The sequence below is a fragment of the Crinia signifera genome, chromosome 5 (assembly GCF_055691185.1).
Source record: "Crinia signifera chromosome 5, ASM5569118v1, whole genome shotgun sequence".
Lineage (NCBI taxonomy): Eukaryota > Metazoa > Chordata > Amphibia > Anura > Myobatrachidae > Crinia > Crinia signifera.
In genome coordinates this window covers 88,946,136-88,967,721 of record NC_139221.1, presented here as the reverse complement: position 1 = coordinate 88,967,721, position 21,586 = coordinate 88,946,136, and the positions used below count along the sequence as shown (strand labels likewise).

At 47.5% G+C, this 21,586-nt stretch overlaps 1 protein-coding gene across 4 annotated transcripts in view; it reads right to left on the bottom strand.

The window, feature by feature from the left end:
* RAB31 (RAB31, member RAS oncogene family) overlaps positions 1–21,586 on the bottom strand; it is a 65,957-nt gene that overhangs the window by 12,179 nt on the left and 32,192 nt on the right. For all 4 annotated transcript variants that reach the window (XM_083187653.1, XM_083187652.1, XM_083187651.1 and 1 more), the window contains one exon: positions 17,764–17,870. In XM_083187653.1, the coding sequence (XP_083043779.1) occupies positions 17,764–17,870 (107 nt within the window). The remainder of the gene's footprint in view (positions 1–17,763; positions 17,871–21,586) is intronic.

Sequence of the window (21,586 nt, the reverse complement as noted above, 5' to 3'; positions counted from 1 at the left end):
TGGAGGTGGGGTGGGGTGTTTGATCCGGATTAGACTGGTGTTGGGGTGTCCGTATGTCCTGCTGGAGACCTTGTTATTCGATCCACTGGTGGGCAAAGATGGAATACCTCACTTCTCGGATGGGCTCCAAAGATTGAGCAGGTGGTTACCCGATTTGTAATCCAGTTTGGGGGTTCCGGAAAAGTGCCACTTCCGGTTGTTGGAACGCACGCCGCGTCCAACATCCGGCCGGTGGAACGTATGCATCTAATAAGACTGTGCTTACTGTTCTAAAGCATGCTTATATGGCGCCTTCAGTTGCGCTTTAATTGGAAACCCTATTTCCAATTATATTCTCCTAATAAGTGGTTAACTGTATGCCATTGAGTATAATATATTAAGTGCAACATTTATTTTTATATATTTTTAACTATTGTGTCATTATTTTATATGAATAATTAAATGAATTGTATTTTCATGTGATACCCAATTGATCATTTCATTTTTAATTTAAACATATTTAATTTATCTAATTTTTTATATCATCAAACCCTGAGCGCTCCACAAACCCTTTTTCTTTTTCCACATATCCTGTTGTTAGGGGACTGAACCCCTCTCTGTGTGAGCAGCCCACTAAACAGCCCACCCCATTAGCGCCTTTATCACCTGGGGTGATTCCTTTTTCTCATTGGTTAAAGTTAAACCTACTGCATCTTGGAGAAAATGTATACGTATATTCTTGGGTCTATTTGGAATTTAATTAATTATTAAGCAAACTTAGGGGGTTATTCTTATTCCTTCGGTCCGCCGTGCATTCGCACGGAGGACTGATGTTGCGCGTTTCTGCACATGTGCAGACATAGAGGGCGTGCGTTCCCATGAGAACACTGGGCGTTCTCATGGTAATGAGGTGGTGACGCGAGTGCGGGGGGCTGGCAGCTGACATCACCGGATATCAGCTGCCCGCCCTTATCCAACCCAGCATGCACTTGAAAGTCACTTTTATATGTGTGTACCTTCCACAACTTTCGATGGTCGGCAACCATCGAAAGATGTGAGAGATTACCCGCGGCATACAAATGGATGTTTATGCTAAACATCCTTTCACAGCTTGTGCGAGTGAACCTGCGCTGCGAAGGGGGGGGGGGGGTGGCGTCCATTCGCCGGGTGGGGTTTGATGGATTTGCAAGGCTGCGAATTCGCAGCCTTGCGAATCAACCAGAATAACCCCCTTAGTCTGTAGTTAATCACTATTGCATATAAGTAAAACAGGTAATTAAGTAATTATTTGGCATATACTGAAACTAAAATACTATTGGTGCTGGATGATGCTCCTACAGTAGGGGTTCAGACGGTCATTAGTCCGACAGTCCCGACTGATGGGCTATTCTGCCTCTTGGGGGTCCACGACCCCCATAGTGGGAGAATAGAATATGTGGCGAGCGCATCGAGCTTGCAATTGGCTTCGTATCGTTTGCCCCCTGTCGGAGTCCCGGCAGTCAGGATTCTAATGTCGGACTAACGACCATTGGAATCCTGACTTTCTGAGCACCATACCACACCCCAGTGGTGTAGCGCCAAATTTTGCGCGCCCCGCCGACCACCCCCGCCGCAAAATGTTGGCACCCCCCTCATCCGTCTGTCTGCTGCTCCCTCCTTAGCATCCTAAATACTGTCTGCTGTAAAGGGGCAGACGTTTTTTGAGGGACATTTTGTCATAAGGAGCTAGGAGGAGGCTAGGAGCGCCGGGACGCAGACAAAGTAGGTCTCGGCTCCTGGCCACGAATGCGGCGGCAGTATAAGGCAGGTCAGGTCAACGTAACAATAGCTCCCGCAGACCCCGGCACCCACATTACTCAGCGCCTCCCCGCCACCAAGGGGTCTGCCGCACGGTGGCTACGCCACTGCCACACCCTTCACAAACAATATTGTTTAGCAGAAGCCATTGTGTATTTATGAAACCCTTGTTCTTCAGTTTTGTTTACAACAGCTGCTTCTAATAAAGATTTTGAGATTTTGAAGTATAGTGTGAGAAATCGTAAGATCTTTTAATTCTCATGATCATTTGTATTAAGCACCACTTTACATTGCAGTAAACTAGAGTACACAGTCACACAGTAAAACACATAAAGATTTACAGGTGTAGTGCTTGAGAAAATGATATTTATGGCAAGGCAGAACAATTCACTACTAAGTATTGCTTAAGCATAATTACTACAAAATTGAACCAAACACCTGCATACAGTATGTTTGAGCAAACAGAAATGTTATCAGCATTGCTTTGCCACAATGTGACTTTACTCCCAGAAATAAGTTACATACTGGTAAATATGTATTATAAAAGCTTTCCTGTTATACGAGATACATTGCAAATAATTCATGGTAAATATAACATAGGGATTGGCTCACCATTCTACACAGCTTCACTCTCTTAAAATGATTTTGCATTGCTCAGCACCCCTTAGTGCAATTTTTATTGACCAATTCTTACTAATGTTCTTTCAAATTCCTTATAATTTGTATTTTTTTAAATGAGGCTTCAGAGTGTAATTCAGACCCGATCCACTGCTGTGCGAATGTGCAGCAGCCAGGGAACAGATAGACGGCGCCCCCCTCTAGTGAGATCCCACCTTGCGAATGAATGTGAACGAAAATGTCCAAACCTGTTGCAAGACGCTCGTCACTGAATTACTTTGACACTGGTTACCACTCGCATAGCCTTGAACTTACTCGGCGGCGGCGATGAATCAGGCCTAGAGCTGACATCACACACCCTCCCCTAAAATGCTTGGGCACGTCTGCGTTTTCCTGACACTCCCAGCGTTTTTTGGGCATGCCTAGCATTTTTCTTAACGCTCCCATGAAACAGCCAGTTACCACCCCCAGACACCTGCTTCCTATCAATCTTTTGTAAAGGACTAGTGTCATGCCTTTCAGCACAGGTTTTTGTTGTGTTCATTTGTTTCTGTGATTTCAACTCCCAGGTATATGCACTTCATGCTAATATAGCAATGCCAGGTATATGCACTTCACGTCAATATAACAATTTCATGTCTATGCAATGTTCCACTTATTAGGAGAGTTATGCTGTAACGCAGGGGTCGGGAACCAATGGCTCGCGAGCCAGGTGTGGCTCTTTTGATGATATGGCTCGCAGATAAAACAAAATATTCTCGAGGGGCGTGACCTGACTGGGGAAGCAGCAGGACGTGTATTTGCTGAGCTCCTGCTGCTGATCCCCCTTAACGGCTATAACAACGAATTCTGGAGGCACCCCCACTCCAAACTACCCTGCCCTTACACCCCACTAACCTGAGCTGTGTGCTGCGGAGCCGGGAGGCCGCTCGGAGGCCTCTGCAGGTTGCGGCCTAGCTCATACCCTGAAGCCGCGGCCTAAATTTGTGACCCGGTCCGGAGGAGAGGAGGCGCCGAAAGAACAAGCGGGAAGGGGGGAGACGGCGGGCACCACACACCGGGCGCCGGACGCCCTCGTCTCCCCACACTAACCTAGAGGACGCTGTGCCGCTCCCGATCCCGGGGCTGAGCCGCGACACACCGCCGACCAAACGCTGGGCGCCATCTTGGAGGCTGCGGCCCCACTAACCCCGCCAGCCTTGCACCGGGACCTGACGCCGCAGAGGAGAACCGGGGGACACAGAATACTCCTACCCGCTCTTGCCTCCTCACACCAGACTGACAGACGCTGCGCTGCTCCCGGAGACGGAGCTGAAACGCAGCAAACCACAGACCGGACGCCATCTTGGGAGTTGCACCCCCACACACCCAGGCAGCCCCGCACAGTACCCTCAGCCCGACACCGCCGGGAAGGTAAGCGGGAAACCCACACCATACCCGCCCGACGCCACCCACCCCCACCCCATATGCCACCTTTAAACGCCGGATCCAGCAATAAAATAAAACGTTTGGAGGGAGACATCTTACTAGCTGCATTCCCACCTGCTCTGCTGGACCCTGCAGAGGAGAGAGCCCAGCACCTGAGATACACTGCTGTGTTCCTGGGACCTGCTGTCACAGCACAGACAGACCCCCCCATATACCTCCAATAACCCAGCAACAACCTGACCTAGCTGGCAGTGCACACAAAACTATATTTACTACAAATTTCAGTCTGAGACAAACACCCCAGGAAAAACAAAATATTCTCACTTGTTTTAATCCATCCATCGATTTTTCACTGCTCATGTCTTGTTCAGGGCTGCAGTTTGCTGCAGGAGCAATCGTCCATTATTTTAATTGGATGATACTGGCCTACGTTGGCCGTTGCTGGGTAAACGCCCCCTTTTGAATCAGTCTGCTCGGTCATTAGCTCATTACCCTTCGACAAAGAAGATGGCGAAAAGAAAAACAGATGACGAGTATCGTACATTTCGGGACGAATGGACCGAAGAATTTGCCTTTGTGGAGAGAGCAGGTTCTGCGGTGTGTCTAATTTGCAATGACAAAATTGCATCGATGAAACGGTCAAATGTAAAGCGGCACTTCGACACGCGCCATGCTACCTTTGCATCAAAATACCCTGCGGGAGACAGCAGAAAGAAAGCGTGCCAAGAGCTACTGAGCAGGGTGCAAGCTAGCCAGCAGCAACTCCGCGTATGGACCCGGCAAGGTGACTATAATTCCGCTAGCTTTGCTGGATCTTTAGCAATAGTGAGGAACGGAAAACCATTCACAGATGGCGAGTATGCTAAAACGTTCATGCTGGATGTAGCCAATGAACTTTTTGATGATCTTCCGAACAAAGACAAGATAATCAAACGGATACAAGACATGCCTCTGTCGGCAAGAACTGTTCATGATCGTACCATCATGATGGCAAACAAAGTGGAGGAAACGCAAGTGAAGGACATAAATGCAGCGCCGTTCTTTTCCCTGGCTTTGGATGAGTCAACAGACGTGAGCCATTTGTCGCAGTTCAGCGTGATTGCAAGATATGCTGTTGATGACACACTGCGCGAAGAAAGTCTTGCTGTTCTGGCAATAAAAGGGTCCACAAGAGGTGAGGATTTATTCAAGTCTTTCATGGAGTTTGCTCAAGAAAAAAATCTACCTATGGATAAACTTCTCTCAGTGTGTACTGATGGTGCTCCGTGTATGGTGGGGAAAAACAAAGGATTTGTGGCGCTTCTTCGTGAACATGAAAATAGACCCATCCTAAGTTTCCATTGCATTCTACACCAGGAGGCACTTTGTGCTCAGATGTGTGACGGGCAGTTTGGCGAAGTGATGTCGCTGGTCATTCGTGTGATCAACTTTATTGCTGCCCGAGCCTTAAATGATCGCCAGTGTAAAACACTGCTGGATGAAGTTGGAAATAACTATCATGGTCTGCTTTTGCACAGCAATGTGCGTTGGTTGTCAAGAGGGAAGGTGCTTAGCCGTTTTGCGGCTTGCCTGAACGAAATCAAGACTTTCCTTGAAATGAAAGGCATCGAGCATCCTGAGCTAGCCGAAACTGAGTGGCTCCTCAAGTTTTACTATCTCGTAGATATGACTGAACATCTGAACCAGCTCAACGTGAAAATGCAAGGCATTGGAAATACAGTGTTATCCCTTCAACAAGCTGTGTTTGCTTTTGAAAACAAGCTAGAGCTCTTCATTATGGATCTTGAAACAGGTCGTTTACTACATTTTGAAAAACTGAGCCAGTTTAAAGATGCATGCACAGCAAGTGAGCCCATTCAAAACTTTGATCTCCACCAGCTAGCTGGCTTCACATCCAGTCTCCTACAGTCCTTCAAAGCACGCTTTGGAGAATTTCGTGAGCACGCTCGTCTTTTAAAGTTCATCACCCATCCAACCGAGTGTTCACTGAACACAACCGACCTGAGTTACATTGCTGGTGTCTCCGTCAGAGATTTTGAAGCAGAAGTGGCTGACCTGAAGGCCTCAGACATGTGGGTGAACAAGTTCAAGTCACTGAATGAAGATTTGGAAAGAATCACACGACAGAAAGCGGAGTTGGCGAGCAAGCACATGTGGACAGAAATGAAAAAACTTCAACCCGAAGACCAGCTGATTCTCAAAACTTGGAACGCGCTTCCTGTCACATACCACACACTGCAGCGTGTGAGTATTGCTGTGTTGACCATGTTTGGATCTACGTATGCATGTGAGCAGTCATTCTCACATCTTAAAAACATCAAGTCCAATCTACGATCACGTTTAACGGATGAAAGTCTCAACGCTTGCATGAAGCTTAACCTCACCAAGTACCAACCAGACTACAAAGACATCAGCAAATCCATGCAGCACCAGAAGTCGCATTAATGGTGAGTATTATAACAACATTATTTAAAAGAATAAATTCAGAGGCGTTTTATACTGACATTTAGTTGAATTCACTTTTAAAATATATTATATGGCTCTCACTGAAATAAATTTCCAAATATTTTGCTTTCATGGCTCTCTTAGTCAAAAAGGTTCCTGACCCCTGCTGTAACGGCTCAGTGAGAGGCTGAACAACTAATGAAGGAAAAAAGTTGAAGGATTCCTTCGCTAGCAGGCATCGCACACACGCATTGTGGACCATACACATGTGCAGTTTGATAAATGGCCACTGCACGAATTCGCACAGCTGCAATCAGGTCTGAATTAGGCCCTTAGTCTTTAGTTTAGTTTTATGTTAACTTAATTTAGTATAATAAAAGTTGCTGTTAGCTTAAATAATTTTCTAGGGGGTGAATTACAGTTAATTCACATAGAGTACCTTGGGAAAGTGGCAGGCATATTAAGTCCTTAAAGTACAATTTAACATTAAACTCCCCACCCCCATGTGTTTCTATGGATGTGACCAGTCGTGGTTCATTCTGCATATACTGTAGCAGTTAGTAGTTCCAAGTTGCTTTCATATTGGACATACTTGCCTACTTTTGGAAAATAGAATCATAAAGATTACAGCATGATGTACCACACAAAGCACGGCGCACTGTTACCGGGGCGTGTCATACTCTTCTTAAAGGGCGTGTCTACCGCCATATATAGGTGTGTCTATGCTTAAATACTTGTTATTGCAAGATATTTCTATATAACATTAGCAACAATATATTTTGGGATGTTCATACATTACTGAATGCAATGTGGGGTTTCATATATTTTCTATGAAAAGAAAAGAGTCAGGGCTTCTTCCCCACTTCCCAGTAGGCATGGTTTGACAAATACGTACTTCAGAAGAGGCCTCTGCTTTCTCTTTTAGAGGTTGGTGGTGTGGAAGCCTCATAGTAGCCCTTGGTTACCCTTACGTGGGCAATGTGCAGGGGCGCCAACAGGTCGCCCGTGCCCCAGTAAAAAAAAATGGAGGGCCGTGGCCACCAAGTGGGGTGGGGCCTCTGGAAGGGGCGTGTCCATACCCCATGGGAAAAAAATAAACGAGAGGAAGAGAGATGACAGGCTGCCGCTGCACCTGTCTCTCTCCCCAGCTCAGCACACGGCACTAAGCAGCATGTACTAAGCAGGGAAGAGATGCTGTGCAGCAGCAGCCTGTCATCTCTCTCCCCACTGCCTGGCTCCCTACAACGGGGGGGGGGGGGGGGGAGCGGGACCCAGACCCCTCCAGCAGACCCTGGCCCAGGTAAAAAGTACACACCCCTCTCGACGCCACTGGCAATGTGGTGTCCTTACCTCCTGTTCCCAGGGCCGACAACAGAAATCTTGGGGACCGGTACTTGTCGACATAGATTTCTTTGAACGCTACTATTCTGTTTTTGTTCTTTATTTACGCTTTGGGATCTGACTAATCCCTTCAGCAGCTGCTCGTTATGAGGATTCAGCCATAACAAGCGCTCAGAACATTTTGCAGTTTGTCACTGCTTTTTTTCGTGATTATTTTAACCTAAATGTTATATGAAAATAACGCTAGCTTTCCTTTAGTTAAAAATGTGTATCCTATGTGCACATATACAGTAAATATGGAAGCATCAAAACTACTTTGCTCAATTGCACTGCTCCATTTGATAGGTGACATTTGTATATATGTGTGCAAATGAGTCTTACTCTGTATATGAAGTGCTACATTGCAGCAGATGTGGCTATTTCTCACACCAATTCCCAGTGTGCTTCATCTGCAAGTTGTAGCCTAGCATCTGTAATACACTTTGTCGTTTAGCTGCATCCAGGACTGCCATCAAAAATTGTGGGGCCTGGCAGGGGCGGATTGGGATTTTAAACCAGCCCGTGAAATTTCTCAAAGCAGCCCTAATGGGGGCGGGATCTCATGAGGGGGCGTGGTCATCCAAGTGAAAGGATATACTCCCGCCTCATATCTCTCTCCTCCCCAGCTGACCATGCCACCTTAAGAGATTTTCCCACCACTGTTATGGTGCAGACCAGGGTGTATGAAAGATTAGGGTTAGGCTGCGGGAGGGAGGGTGTATGGACCGAGTTAGGCTGTGTGTGTGTGTGTATGGACATGGTTAGGCTATGGGTGTGTGTGTGTATGGATAGGGTTAGGCTACGGGTGTATGTGGATAGGGTTAGGCTATAGGTGTGTGTGTGTGGATAGGGTTAGGCTACGTGTGTGTGTGTGTGTTTATGTGTAGCCAACCTGCGAGGGAAGTTTGTGAGCAGGAGTAAGAGAGAATGTCAGGGAAAGAGATGGAAGCAAGAGACAGTGAGAGTGTCAGGGAGAGAAAGGGGACAGAATGAGAGAGAGGGAGTCAGGGAAAGGGAGAGAGACAGCGCCAGGTAGAGAGAGCGAGAGAGAGACTGTCAGAGAGGGAGAAAAGAGAGAGAGTGCGAGGGGATGCATGGGGAAAGAAGAGGAGATTAGAGATAGAGGATAAAAAGGAACTGGGGGCGATAGAGAGATAAAGAGAGGGGAGATTGAGGCGGAGTGAGAGAGGGCTGAGATAAAGAGAGATGGGGGAAGAAAGCAGGTAAAGGGAGAGGAGCGAGGGTACAAGGTGAGAGAGGGTGGGGGGAAGACCATGGTAGAGAAAACTAGAGAGGGGAGAGCAAACAGGACGGGGAGAGATAGTGTAAGTGGTATCTAGCAATGTTGGGCAAGACAGCTGTCATAGGATTCGCAATACAGGAAACAGTGGTAGTGGTGAGGCCCTGGGCGGTTTTAGACTCAGGTGGACAGAGGGTGGTTGGTGGCAGCTGAAATGCTGTATTACTGTAAAAAAAACAAAACATATTACTTACCTCATTCCTATGCAGTGTTGCATGGTTTCATGGTGCGCTCATCATCATCATCATACAGGAGGAAAAGCTCTCTGGCAGAGGAACTCCATTACGTTTCTTCATTTAAAGGGAAAAATAACATGAATGCTAATTGTCAGTGGTCATGGGGGGAGCTAAAAATAGGAAAAATGGGTGGGGGTGAAGAGTGGGGTGACAGAGGGCCAAGGTGAGAGCAGGGTCATCTTAACAGCATTGTGGGCCCTGGGCAAAGCAGTGCAGTGGGGCCCCTACCTACAAAACCACTCACAGGAATGTAAAATGGGAAACATTGCCCAGTATATCTATGCCTCTGTGGATTTAATATTTCATGATGCCAGGAGTGCCGCATCTAAGGGGTATGTGTGTGTTATCTATGGGGGCACCCGACACATAAGAGTTATTAACAGGGAGAGCCTGACTTGATAGATAGAAAGATAGATAGATAGATAGATAGATAGATGGATAGTGATAAACCACCAGCCAATCAGCTCCTGTTTGTCATTTCACAGACTGAGTTTGAAAAATGACAGGCAGGAGCTGATTGGCTGGTGCATTATCACTCTCCATTTTATCACTTTTTAAGCTTAGTACATCTAGCCCTGAGCCAGTGAAGCTAGGCCCCAGGAGCCAGAAGACACGCTGCCACAGCCGCTGGCTGAACACAAGCCAGCGAGCATGGAACAGGAATCCTGATTCCCGCCTCCCACTGTAGGACAGGCTACTGATTGGTTAGTGGCAGACTGACAACGCTATATAGCAGCTGTCCCAGGAATCTCAGTAATGCAGTGCGGCCTGCCGACTATGTTTTGGGCTGGGTGGTACTACAGCAGATGCTGGTGGTTATAAGGGCATACAGTGCAGTGCAGCAGATCAGGTGAGGGAAGAAGGGCTTTACAACAGGGGTAGCATAAAAGGCTTTGGGCCCCTAGAATTGTGTGTGACGGAGTGAGGTGATGGGGTGAGGTGACAGGGGGTGAGGCAAGAGGGTGTGAGGTGACAGGGTGAGGAGAGAGGTGGTGGGGTGACCAGGTGAGCTGACAGGGGGTGAGGTGATGGGGGGGCCAGGGCAGTGGCGGGCTGGGCTGGGGGGCAGGGTGCCATGTGCCCCCCGGGCCACTCTATCAGGTACTGCTGGGGGCTGCCTGTTTTTTTTACCTCCTCACCCAGATCTCCAGTGCTCCTGTAGGTGGCACCGGCTTTGAAAACATGGCTGCGACTACCGGAAAATGGCCGCTGGCCTCCTAGATGAGGACATGTCCAGGGATCAATAGGTGATGGCTGGCTGTCTTAAATGAATTTCCTTTTGCAGTGATGGACGCAGCGTGTGATGTCATGACGCCGACATCTCCCACCGTGCGTCGACTCTAATGGTGGGGGGAAAGAGATGGAGGACGGGGAGGACGGAGGTTGAGCCTGTGGGCGCAACATGGGAAAGCAGCGCCTGGGCAGAAACTAAGAGGCAGGAGCCGCAGCATTTCAGCAAGGACCTAGATATGGGCAAAACTTGAAAGGCAGTAGTAGAGACTTACACAGGCAGGTGACATTATCTACTAAATAACAAAACACAAACATATTTCTGCTTTTCGCAGCCTGTGGTGTCATGGTGTTAATATAATACAGGGGGAGCAGCCTGTGGTGTACTGTTTTTATGCAGGGGGAGCAGCCTGTGGTGTCCTCCTGTTAATATGCAGTGGGGGGGGGGGGAGCAGCCTGTGGTGTCCTGGTATTATTACACAGGGGAAGCAGCCTGTGGTAGCAGCCAAGGGGAGCAGCCTGTGGTGTCCTGTTCTTTTTATGCAGGGGGTGCAGCCTGTGGTGTCCCATTATTTTTATGCAGGGGAGCAGCCTGTGGTGTCCCGTTATTTTTATACAAGGGGAGCAGCCTGTGGTGTCCCGTTCTTTTTTTACAGGGGGAGCTGCCTGCTGTGTCCCATTCTTTTTATACAGGGGGAGCTGCCTGTGGTGTCCCGTTTTTTTATACAGGGGGAGCTGCCTGCATTGTCCCGTTCTTTTTAAACAGGGGGAGCTGCCTGCGGTGTCCCAATCTTTTTATACAGGGGGAGCTGCCTGTGGTGTCCCGTTATTTTTATACAGGGGGAGCTGCCTGCGGTGTCCGGTACTTTTTATACAGGGGGAGCTGCCTGCGGTGTCCAGTACTTTTTATACAGGGGGAGCTGCCTGCTGTGTCCCGTTCTTTTTAAACAGGGGGAGCTGCCTGCGGTGTCCCATTCTTTTTAAACAGGGGGAGCTGCCTGCGGTGTCCCATTCTTTTTAAACAGGGGGAGCTGCCTGCGGTGTCCCATTCTTTTTATACAGGGGGAGCTGCCTGTGGTGTCCCGTTCTTTTTATACAGGGGGAGCTGCCTGCGGTGTCCAGTACTTTTTATACAGGGGGAGCTGCCTGCAGTGTCCCGTTCTTTTTAAACAGGGGGAGCTGCCTGCGGTGTCCCATTCTTTTTATACAGGGGGAGCTGCCTGTGGTGTCCCGTTCTTTTTATACAGGGGGAGCTGCCTGCGGTGTCCAGTACTTTTTATACAGGGGGAGCTGCCTGCGGTGTCCCGTTCTTTTTATACAGGGGGAGCTGCCTGCGGTGTCCCGTTCTTTTTATACAGGGAGAGCTGCCTGCTGTGTCCCATTCTTTTTATACAGGGGGAGCTGCCTGTGGTGTCCCGTTCTTTTTAAATAGGGGGAGCTGCCTGCGGTGTCCCATTCTTTTTATACAGGGGGAGCTGCCTGTGGTGTCCCGTTCTTTTTATACAGGGGGAGCTGCCTGCGGTGTCCCGTTCTTTTTAAACAGGGGGAGCTGCCGGCGGTGTCCCATTCTTTTTATAAAGGGGGAGCTGCCTGTGGTGTCCCGTTCTTTTTATACAGGGGGAGCTGCCTGCAGTGTCCAGTACTTTTTATACAGGGGGAGCTGCCTGCGGTGTCCAGTACTTTTTAAACAGGGGGAGCTGCCCGCGGTGTCCCATTCTTTTTATACAGGGGGAGCTGTCTGTGGTGTCCCGTTCTTTTTATACAGGGGGAGCTGCCTGCGGTGTCCAGTACTTTTTATACAGGGAGAGCTGCCTGCTGTGTCCCGTTCTTTTTATCTGCCTGCGGTGTCCCGTTCTTTTTATACAGGGGGAGCTGCCTGTGGTGTCCTGCTGTTATTAGTATTATATGGGGGAGCAAGGGGTTCCTGTCCCCCAATGGGCCAGTGCTCTGAACTTGCCCCCCAGGCTAAAAGTTGCCAGTGAGCCCCTGGGCCAGTAGGGAGTGAGGTGAGGTGGGGGGGGGGGGGTGGCGTCAGGGTGAGTGTGTTGACGGGGAAGCAAGCTGATGATGAGGGGGGACAATAGGGCTTGAGGTGATGGGGGCAAGCTGACAGGGGGTGAGGGGGACTGGAGTGACAGAGGGTGAGATGGCAGGGTTCAAGGTAATGCGGGGCAAGCTGTGAGGGGATGAGTTGAGTTGACAGGTGGGCAAGGTGACAGGTGGAAGAGTAGAGGGAGGGGAGAGTGAGGCAGGTCTCATCTTACCATGATCAATGAGCCACCCATTCCCCAGCGCCGGCCTCTTGACTTTCCTGCTCGCCGCTTGCCACTGCTCTCCGGCTCCTGGTTCACGGCCGCCGCTGCGCTCTCATAGCCGCTGCGCTCTCATAGCCGCTGCGCTCTCCTAGCCGCTGCCCTCTCCTTGCCGCTGCCCACTGTTCTCCTCTCTTGGTCCCGTCACCGTCAGTGACTGTCTATTGCTGCCAGCAGGTGCAGCCGCAGCGCGCAAACACTCAGTGCTGCGCTGAACTGCCGCCGGGCAGCCGGGGGTCAGAGGCAAGAGGGCGGAGCCGTGAGCCTTTACTCACGAGCTCCGCAAAGGACCATGGGAGGAGCTGTGCACGGCCGCTCATGCGCAGCAGCCCTCCCGTGGCCATTGTGGAATAGGGCAATTTACCCTGGCTGCCGACGCTCGCTCCGTGGCGCAGCCAGGGGAGAAACCGGCCCCTTCTACTGTGTTATTGGCCGGCCCACCGGGAAATGGCCCAGTTTCCCGGTGGGCCAATCCGCCCCTGGGGCCTGGGACTGACAAAATAGGCAGGGCCCCATTTCCCCTTCTTGAACCCCTGGCTTGCCTGGTGGGACCTGCTGTCAGCAGCATGGCCGCACTATTCAACCTCTATATTGCTTCAAGGGAATTGTGAACCTTGTGTATGACAAATTATATTTGATAGACTCCAGTCCTGGGCCTGCTTTCTGTCTGTGCCCAGGTGGAGTCTCCGCAGACCCCCCCTGATGGCGGCCCTGGCTGCATCTGCAATTCAGATATAATATATACAACATTTAAAGGAAATGACAGTAGACTACATGTGTCATGACAGACGTCTTGATTTACATATACATCCATTCGCATGCCAGTGGGAACCTCCCACATCTTTCGATGGTCGCCGACACGACTCTCAGGTCACTTTTATATGCATGTATGTTCTCTGTGAAATGGGCGGGCAGCTGACATCTGTGATGTCAGCTGCCAGCCCCCGGGACCCACGTCACCGGGCGATGACCATGGGATGAACGCCAATAAAAAGCTTCCCCCCCACCGGCCGCAAGGTTGGGTGCGTGCACCCAGCGAACAGTTTGTTTGCCATTGGAGCACACATGCGCAGAAATGCATCTTTTGGGTGTGCTGCACTGAGCAGCATGGCCCTCCTTTCAACTAGCAGGTTGAAGCAGAAAGACTGGCCTGCACAGATCTAATCTAGATTGAATGCGGCTGTACATGTGCGATTCAGGGTCATTTTGTATTTGTATCCAGATCGAATATCAAGTGACCCTGAAATGCACCAGGGGGATTATTCTAGTTCATTCGCAAATGCACAATCACTCTCTAATGGACAAAATCATGTGCACTGCAGGTGGGGATGATGTAACATGTGCAGAGAGTTAGATTTGGGTGTTTTATTGTTTCTGTCCAGGGTAAATACTGGCTGCTTTATTTTTACACTGCAATACAGATATCAGTTTGAAGTAAACACCCCACCCAAATCTAATACTCACTGCAAATGTTACATCTGCCCCACCTGCAGTGCACATGGTTTTGCCCATTAGAAAGGGATAGTGCCTTTGCGAGTGAACCAGAATAACCCAACCCCCCCCCCCCCCCCCCATGTGTACACAGCATAAGCAGGAACAACTTGCCAATGCCTTCCCTCAGGCTCCCCTGCTACCATGATCTAGCTATGTAAATTTATGGGATTTAGAGATCATATTCATGCTAATAAAATAATGATACAGAGTTAAAAGTACAGATAGCGTAGTGCCGGTGTCAGATTGCACCATGGGTTGGCTTAGGCTGGCTATGTGGGTGATAGTGAAGAGCTGCACTACTTGTTACAGGCTAAATATTCACTACATATGTAAGTAAGTAAGTAAGTTATATAGCGCACTTTCTCCAACCGGACTCAAGGCGCTTTACATTATAACAATGCACATAATACAGAGGATGTTGGTGGTACAGTCACAGAGTGTTGCAGCATTTTGGATAATAACTTCCATGGGTTGTGTACTCCACCCTAATAAGGTACCAGGTGCGGCTGCCATTTTAGGCGCTCTGCATAGTATTGCCCTGGGTGGAATAGATTAACCCTAAAATAAATTACCCAAAATGGATGATTTCAATGTATACTCAGGTCCATGTATTTTTCATCTTATCCACAAGTGCACCAGATGAGGCAGCCATGGTGGGCGCACTACGAAGGTTAAGGGCCCCATACATCAGCAATTAATTGTGACAATTTTCAGATATGGAGATGATTGCCACAATTAATTTTAGATGTGTGGGCTCCCCCTTTTGGCAATCCCAATCACAATCGCCAATCGATTGCTTAATCAGGTTTTTAAACATGTTTAATAATCTGGTATTATCTGCAGATCTTTTTTATATGTGTGGGCATTCCCAATTCGTTTTCTTCATCTATTTACATTATGAACAGCTGAAATGACAATCGATTGGGGCAATTTCCAGATATGAAGATGCAATCCTTAGATGGAAAAATCTGCCGATCACTGAAAAAAACTGTAATGTGTGGGCAAAGTCAGATAGATCTGAAAATCCATTTATCTGGCCAAAATATCCCAATATCTGAAAATCCATAAATTGTGATTGCTGATGTATGGGGCCCATTACACTGTAGGAGGCGAGCTATACAAGGACCCAATGCATATATTGGAAAGCAAATACTATGATAAACCCTGCACAGAAACATCCACATCCTGCCCACAGAGAAACCATCTGAGGCATCCAGCTTGGTGCACTGCATAGGTCAGCACTGGCAGGGTGTGCAATCTGCGGAGGTACATATGACAGGAATAGCACATGGTGGGGTACATGTATGCTGCAGGAGAGGAGGGGGGGGGGGGGGAGAAAAGACATGAACACACCTTTGCCGGGGACTGACAACAGGGAAATATTTTAATCGTCATGAGAGCAGTACAAGTGGTTATTAGAAGGAGGGGGGGTACATTCAAGTATGGGGGAAGTGTTGCTACGTAGGCTGGCCCTGGTACTTTCCCCTCACAGCTCCATGCTCACCATGAGGGGTAGGCCTGGTGTTCTCAGCCGTAGTGGTGGTGGGCCTGGTCCTGGTGTTCTCATGGCAAAGGTGAGTTGCGGTCACATGATGTTCCTGTGGTTTGTGGTTATAATGCAGTCCTTCAGAAGTAATGTTAGTTTGTTGTTTGCCTTCTGGTTTCCTTCGATTTAACGCCGGTATAACGCTGCTATTAATTGAAAGCTAACCCTTTATAACTAGACCCCTGACATCCCAAACTATGCTGAATATATCAGACTAAATTAACATATGTCCATCCTGATTTCACTGCCCCTCCCAGTACACCTACCCCACCAGCAATAGGTGCTAATCAGACCTAACAAATGACATAGCACAGATAAAAAATCACTAATGCTGAGTAAGCAGTGAGGGAACATAAACCGCTGATTCCTGAGGTTCCCCAGGTTACACTGGGAAGGTGTCTTGTGACATGCTAATGAGGATGGGCACAAGGCCTATCAGAGCAGGGGGAGGGAATTAGATAGGGAAAGGAAGTCACATGCTAGATGTGAGTCACTCTGTCCAGAGAAGCCCCACCCACCCTTCCCTATTTCTCTCTTCTTCGGCGGCGGTAAAGAACGGTCATCCTTTTAAGATCTTGTGTGTGTGTAGATAGTGGGGTGCGCTCTCCCTTGGCATCGCCTGTTATGGGCCATGCTTCTGTCCGGGGGATGGCCAAGCCACCTGCCGAGGTGGATGACATGGGAGAGTGATCACCAGCGATGGTGTGCATGTGGAGTCATCTATAACCCCACTTTCCTATAGTGACCGTTCTTTGGTGCCGCCACCAATCATAGTTATAGTTAATTGTCAAAAATAATTTGACATTCATTTTTGAAACGCCAGCACTTTGTGTCCGTATCTTATTTATTAGTTAAAGTTAAGTGATAAGTTAAGTTAAGGTTTGTTTGGTTGAACTGAAAAGTGGTCCTGGGGATACCAGATCATCCCTCCCAACATGACCCTCTCCAGGAGGGACACATTGCTCTGTTTCTGGACTTCTCCTTTAATTAATAATCACCATTACCTGTGTTGAAGCACCTTTCTTATCAATTAACCTGTGTGAAACAGGTGATGGCAGTCATACATTTTGAGGGAAGTCCAGAAATAGAGCACTGTGTCCCTCCTGGAGAGGGTAATGTTAGGAGGTATGCAGATGGCGAGTTTAATACCACAAGAACAGCTTTGTACAGATTTTAAGCGATATTCTGCAGTTGAATGCTGAAATATGATTACCTAGATGTTTAAATAAATTCAGCATAAGAGGTGGAATGCTCTGCAGACCAGGTCAGTATATTGAATGCTGGATAGTTGTATGCTGCTAATTCTCTGTATCTATGGCTGTCAGCCCTCACTGCAGCACATAACTGGACTAACATGCATAGCTTGTCTGACCTGTTTATCTAATAACCAAACAAGATCCAGACAAAGAGCATGCTGTCTGGGGTTAACCTATGAGAGGAATGTTCTCACAATAGTAAACATTTTAAGATCCATAGAAAATAAATAAGGAAATAAGTTTTGTAGGTCCTGTGGGGCAGCACGGATGGTGTAATGGTTAGCATTACTGCCTCACAGCACTGAGGTCATGGGTTTGACGCCCACCATAGCCCTATCTGTGTGGAGTTTGTATATTCTCCCCGCACTTGGGTGGGTTTCTTCCCACATTCCAAAAATAAACTAGTGGGTTAATTGGCTCCCAACAAAATAATTAACCCTCAAATTAATGTGTACACATGGTAGGGAATATAGATTGTAAGCTCCACTGGGGCATTTCTCTGTAAAGCGCAGTAGACATGTGTGTGCTATATAAATAACTGGTAATAAATAAATTGCCCTGCACGCCTCATATATATATATATATATTTGGTATTTATCGAGTTAAAATCAATCTAAAACCAATGTTGCTTTCAGGGGCTAAAACAAAGACAATTTTTTTAAATATTGGTGCTTAAATTTTAGCAAATGTGTGATTTAGCCATTGAGACTCCTAAAACTGACAATTATCACTAATTTGCTACCTGATGTCAGAGAGGTCACATTTGTTTCCAGCAATAGCCATAACAATGTTCTCTGGTCCGTGTTCCTTCAGTTCCTTCACCCATTTCTTCAGTGTATGGAATGAGTCCTGTATACAGTAAAGAGGGTCAGGCATTCAGTTCTCTGTGCTCTAATAAACACAAACACTACAGAGTATTTATTGAAAACTAAATGAATGCACTCATTAAAAAACTTACATTTAGTAATCTTTGCAGCGTAAACATACTGGCAGTAAGGTTGAAAAGGAAATAACATCAAACAACAATACATAAAAGTCCATAAATTATAGACTACTGTATATGATTATTGATAAAAATAACACATATTAATATAAAATTGGGGAATGTTCAAGATGAAAGTGCTAATATAACTAGTTATGTATATTCTGCAAGAGCACCATGTGCCATTTTCTCTGAAGCATCTACTTTAGACTAGAGATGAGCGGGTCGGATCTCCGGGATCCGACAGATCCGTATATGGTGATCCGAGTCAGGATCTGAGACGGCTCGGGAGTTCCGCCTGAATTCCAGACCGAAAAAGAGGCAAAACGTCATCATCGCGCTGTCGGATTCTCGCGGGATCTGGATTCTATATAAGACGCACGCGTGCCCCGCCATCTTTACTCCAGCATAGGAGAGGGAAGAGGGTGGTTGTGCTCTGTGCTGTGTGCTGTGCTATAATAATAATATATTATTTTGCTGCTGCTCACTCGATTAGGGTCTGCAGGGGCTGCTGTTCACAAGTCCAGTGTACAGGGGCTGCAGTGGTCAGTGTACAAGGGGCTGTACAGGGGCTTGTGTCCAGTGTGACAGGGCTTGTGTCCAGTGTGACAGGGCCTGTGTACAGTGTGACAGGGTTTGTGTCCAGTGTACAGGGGCTGTGTCCAGTGTACAGGGGCTGTGTCCAGGGGCAGTGTCCAGTGTACAGGGGTTGTGTCCAGTGTACAGGGGCTGTGTACAGGGGCTGTGTCCAGTGTACAGGGGCTGTGTCCAGTGTACAGGGGCTGTGTCCAGTGTACAGGGGCTGTGTACAGGGGTTGTGTCCAGTGTGACAGGGCCTGTGTCCAGTGTGACAGGGGCTGTGTCCAGTGTCCAGGGGCAGTGTCCAGTGTCCAGGGGCTGTGTCCAGGCATACCTCCCAACAGTCCCGATTTTATCGGGACAGTCCCGATTGTCAGGGCCTGTCCCGCTGTCCCACCCGCGGGCGGCAGTGTCCCGCAGTGTGGGGGGGCTGTTGGGAGTCCCCCTGTCAGCTGCTAAGCAGCGGGGAATAAACGCTGTGCGCATGCGCACAGCGTCTATTCCCGCAGCCAGGGGGCTGTGGCCATGGCTAGAGGCTCACAGAGCCTCTGGGTCATGCCCCCATAGCGGCAAAATGGGGGCGTGGCCTCGCGGGGGAGCCGCGAGTATAGGCCACGCCCCCCAAATTAGGCCACACACCCCCCGAAAATTTCAACGCGCCTTCGGCGCGCAGCGGCAGCGTCCCGCCTGCTGGGCTACTAAAGTTGGGAGGTATGGTCCAGGGGCAGTGTCTAGTGTCCAAGTGGCTGTGTCCAGTGTGACAGGCTGTGTCCAGTGTAAAGTAAGAAAAATAAATAAAAGTAATAAATAAAATAAAAACACATTTTTGGAAGATGATGGAGGAGGAAATAGTGGGAGATCAGCAACCTGATATTAGTGCTGAAGCTTCTACCACCAGTCATATACCGGACCGATACCTCTTTGTATTTTTTGCTCTTTCAAGCATTTCTCTTTTTTTGGGGTAGTTTATTAAACTGCCACCCTGTCTGCCCCTGAAGTGCCACTCTGCTTCCAAGATGTGCCAGGTTGGAAGTGTAAGGTCCACTTGTATGTGATGCCCACTGCTGTTGCTTAGCTCAGTCATCCAGCTACCTCGGTATAACCTTTTGGCCCAACTACAGTAAATGAAAACAATTTTGTGAGCTGTGAAGTGATCAAAATTGACTAGAAAGGAGTGGAAACTTTCTTGCGGCATGTGTTAAGCACTTTTGGCTTTGGACCTAGGTTCATTGAAAGAGTGTTTTTACTCTATCAATCACCTACCGCAAGGGTACTTATCAATGGATATGTATCAGAACCATTTAGCCTCTCTCGAGGTACTAGGCACCCCCATTGTCGCCGCAATTATTTGCGCTGGCAATTGAGCCCCTTGCCTGTAAATTGAGAGCCTTCTTGGAAGCTCGAGGGGGCTCAATGGTTCACAATATAATCTCCTTATATGCTGACGACCTACTGGTCGGACTTGCAGAATATAATAATGATCTTGACGGGGTGCTTGAAATAATACAGAGTTATGGGAAATACTCCGGCTTAACAACAAATTTAAATAAATCACATCTGCTTATTACTAAAGCCGAACCCAATATGCCAGCCTTACCTTCCCATTATCCGCCTAGGGTAGCACAGTTCAAATACCTGGGTATAAATGTCACCGAGGACCCAGGGAGGTATATTGGGAGTAATTTGGACCCTATAATTAGGGAAATTAAAATTAAATGTAAGAACTGGGTAAAATTACCCCTTACTGTTTTGGGGAGGGTAAATCTGGTCAAAATGGTCATCCTCCCAAAATTTTTATATGCATTGCAACATGCACCTAGTTATATCGAAGAATCGATATTTAAAAAAATCCATGGTATTATTACATCATTTGTTTGGAGAAATAAGAGACCTAGGGTAAGGATGGCCACTTTGACCAGATTAAGGAGAAAGGGGGGAATGGCGTTGCCAAATTTTAGGCTGTATTATTTTGCGGCACAAATGGCGCAATTGAAAGAATGGCTAAATACACAGGAATGCCCTCCAGAGTTGAAGACATTAGTGGAATCTGTAGCACCGGGACATACGCCACTACAGGCCCTACTGACCAAAACCAAACCCAAATACTATCCCCCAATTATTATACAGGCCAAAAAAAATATGGCAGTGGGCAAGTAAGATCATGGGTACAGTAACTATTGACCCAGAAACATATCTGTTCTCACTCGAATATTTTGATAATATAAAAAAACATCAGGGGGTGAGAATATGGATACACTATGGTATATCAAGGGTGGGACAAGTTTATGAAAATAATAGAGTAAAAACATTCAATCAGCTGCAAGAAGAATATGGAATCCCCAACCAAATGTTCTTTAGATACTTACAATTGAGGAGCGCTCTTTCCCACTTAGATAAACAGCAAGGATTTTGTATTGCAGATACCCCGATAAAAATAATCATAAATAAGTTAAGAAAGGAGAAAACTGTATCGAAGTGCTATAAACTTTTGTTGGCTAGTACGCAGGGGGATGATTTGGAAGATCTCAGGGATAAATGGGAGAAAGAAATTCCAGGAATTGACATAGAATCATGGCAAATAGCTCTTAAATTCCCTATAGTAGCAACCAACTCTATGAGAATACAACAAATACAGTTTAACATCTTACATAGAACATACATGACCCCGGAAAAAATTAATAAATTCTCACCAAACTCCCCTAATAAGTGTCCAAAATGTAAAAAGATGGGATGTGGATTTTATCATTTAATCTGGGAATGCGATCATATAAAGAGGTACTGGCAAGAAATAGAGGTAGTAATGGAGAAAAGTGGAATTCCGATACAGAATGCTACGCCATTAGACTATGTTCTAGGGGTCTGGCAAAATGATCAAATGACGCATGGACAAAGGCAATTGGCAATATATTTAAGCTCAATAGCCAAAGTTATGATTGCACGCTCCTGGATGGCAAACACCGGCCCAGAGGTTAGAGCATGGATAAATCAGGTGAACCTCATTTAT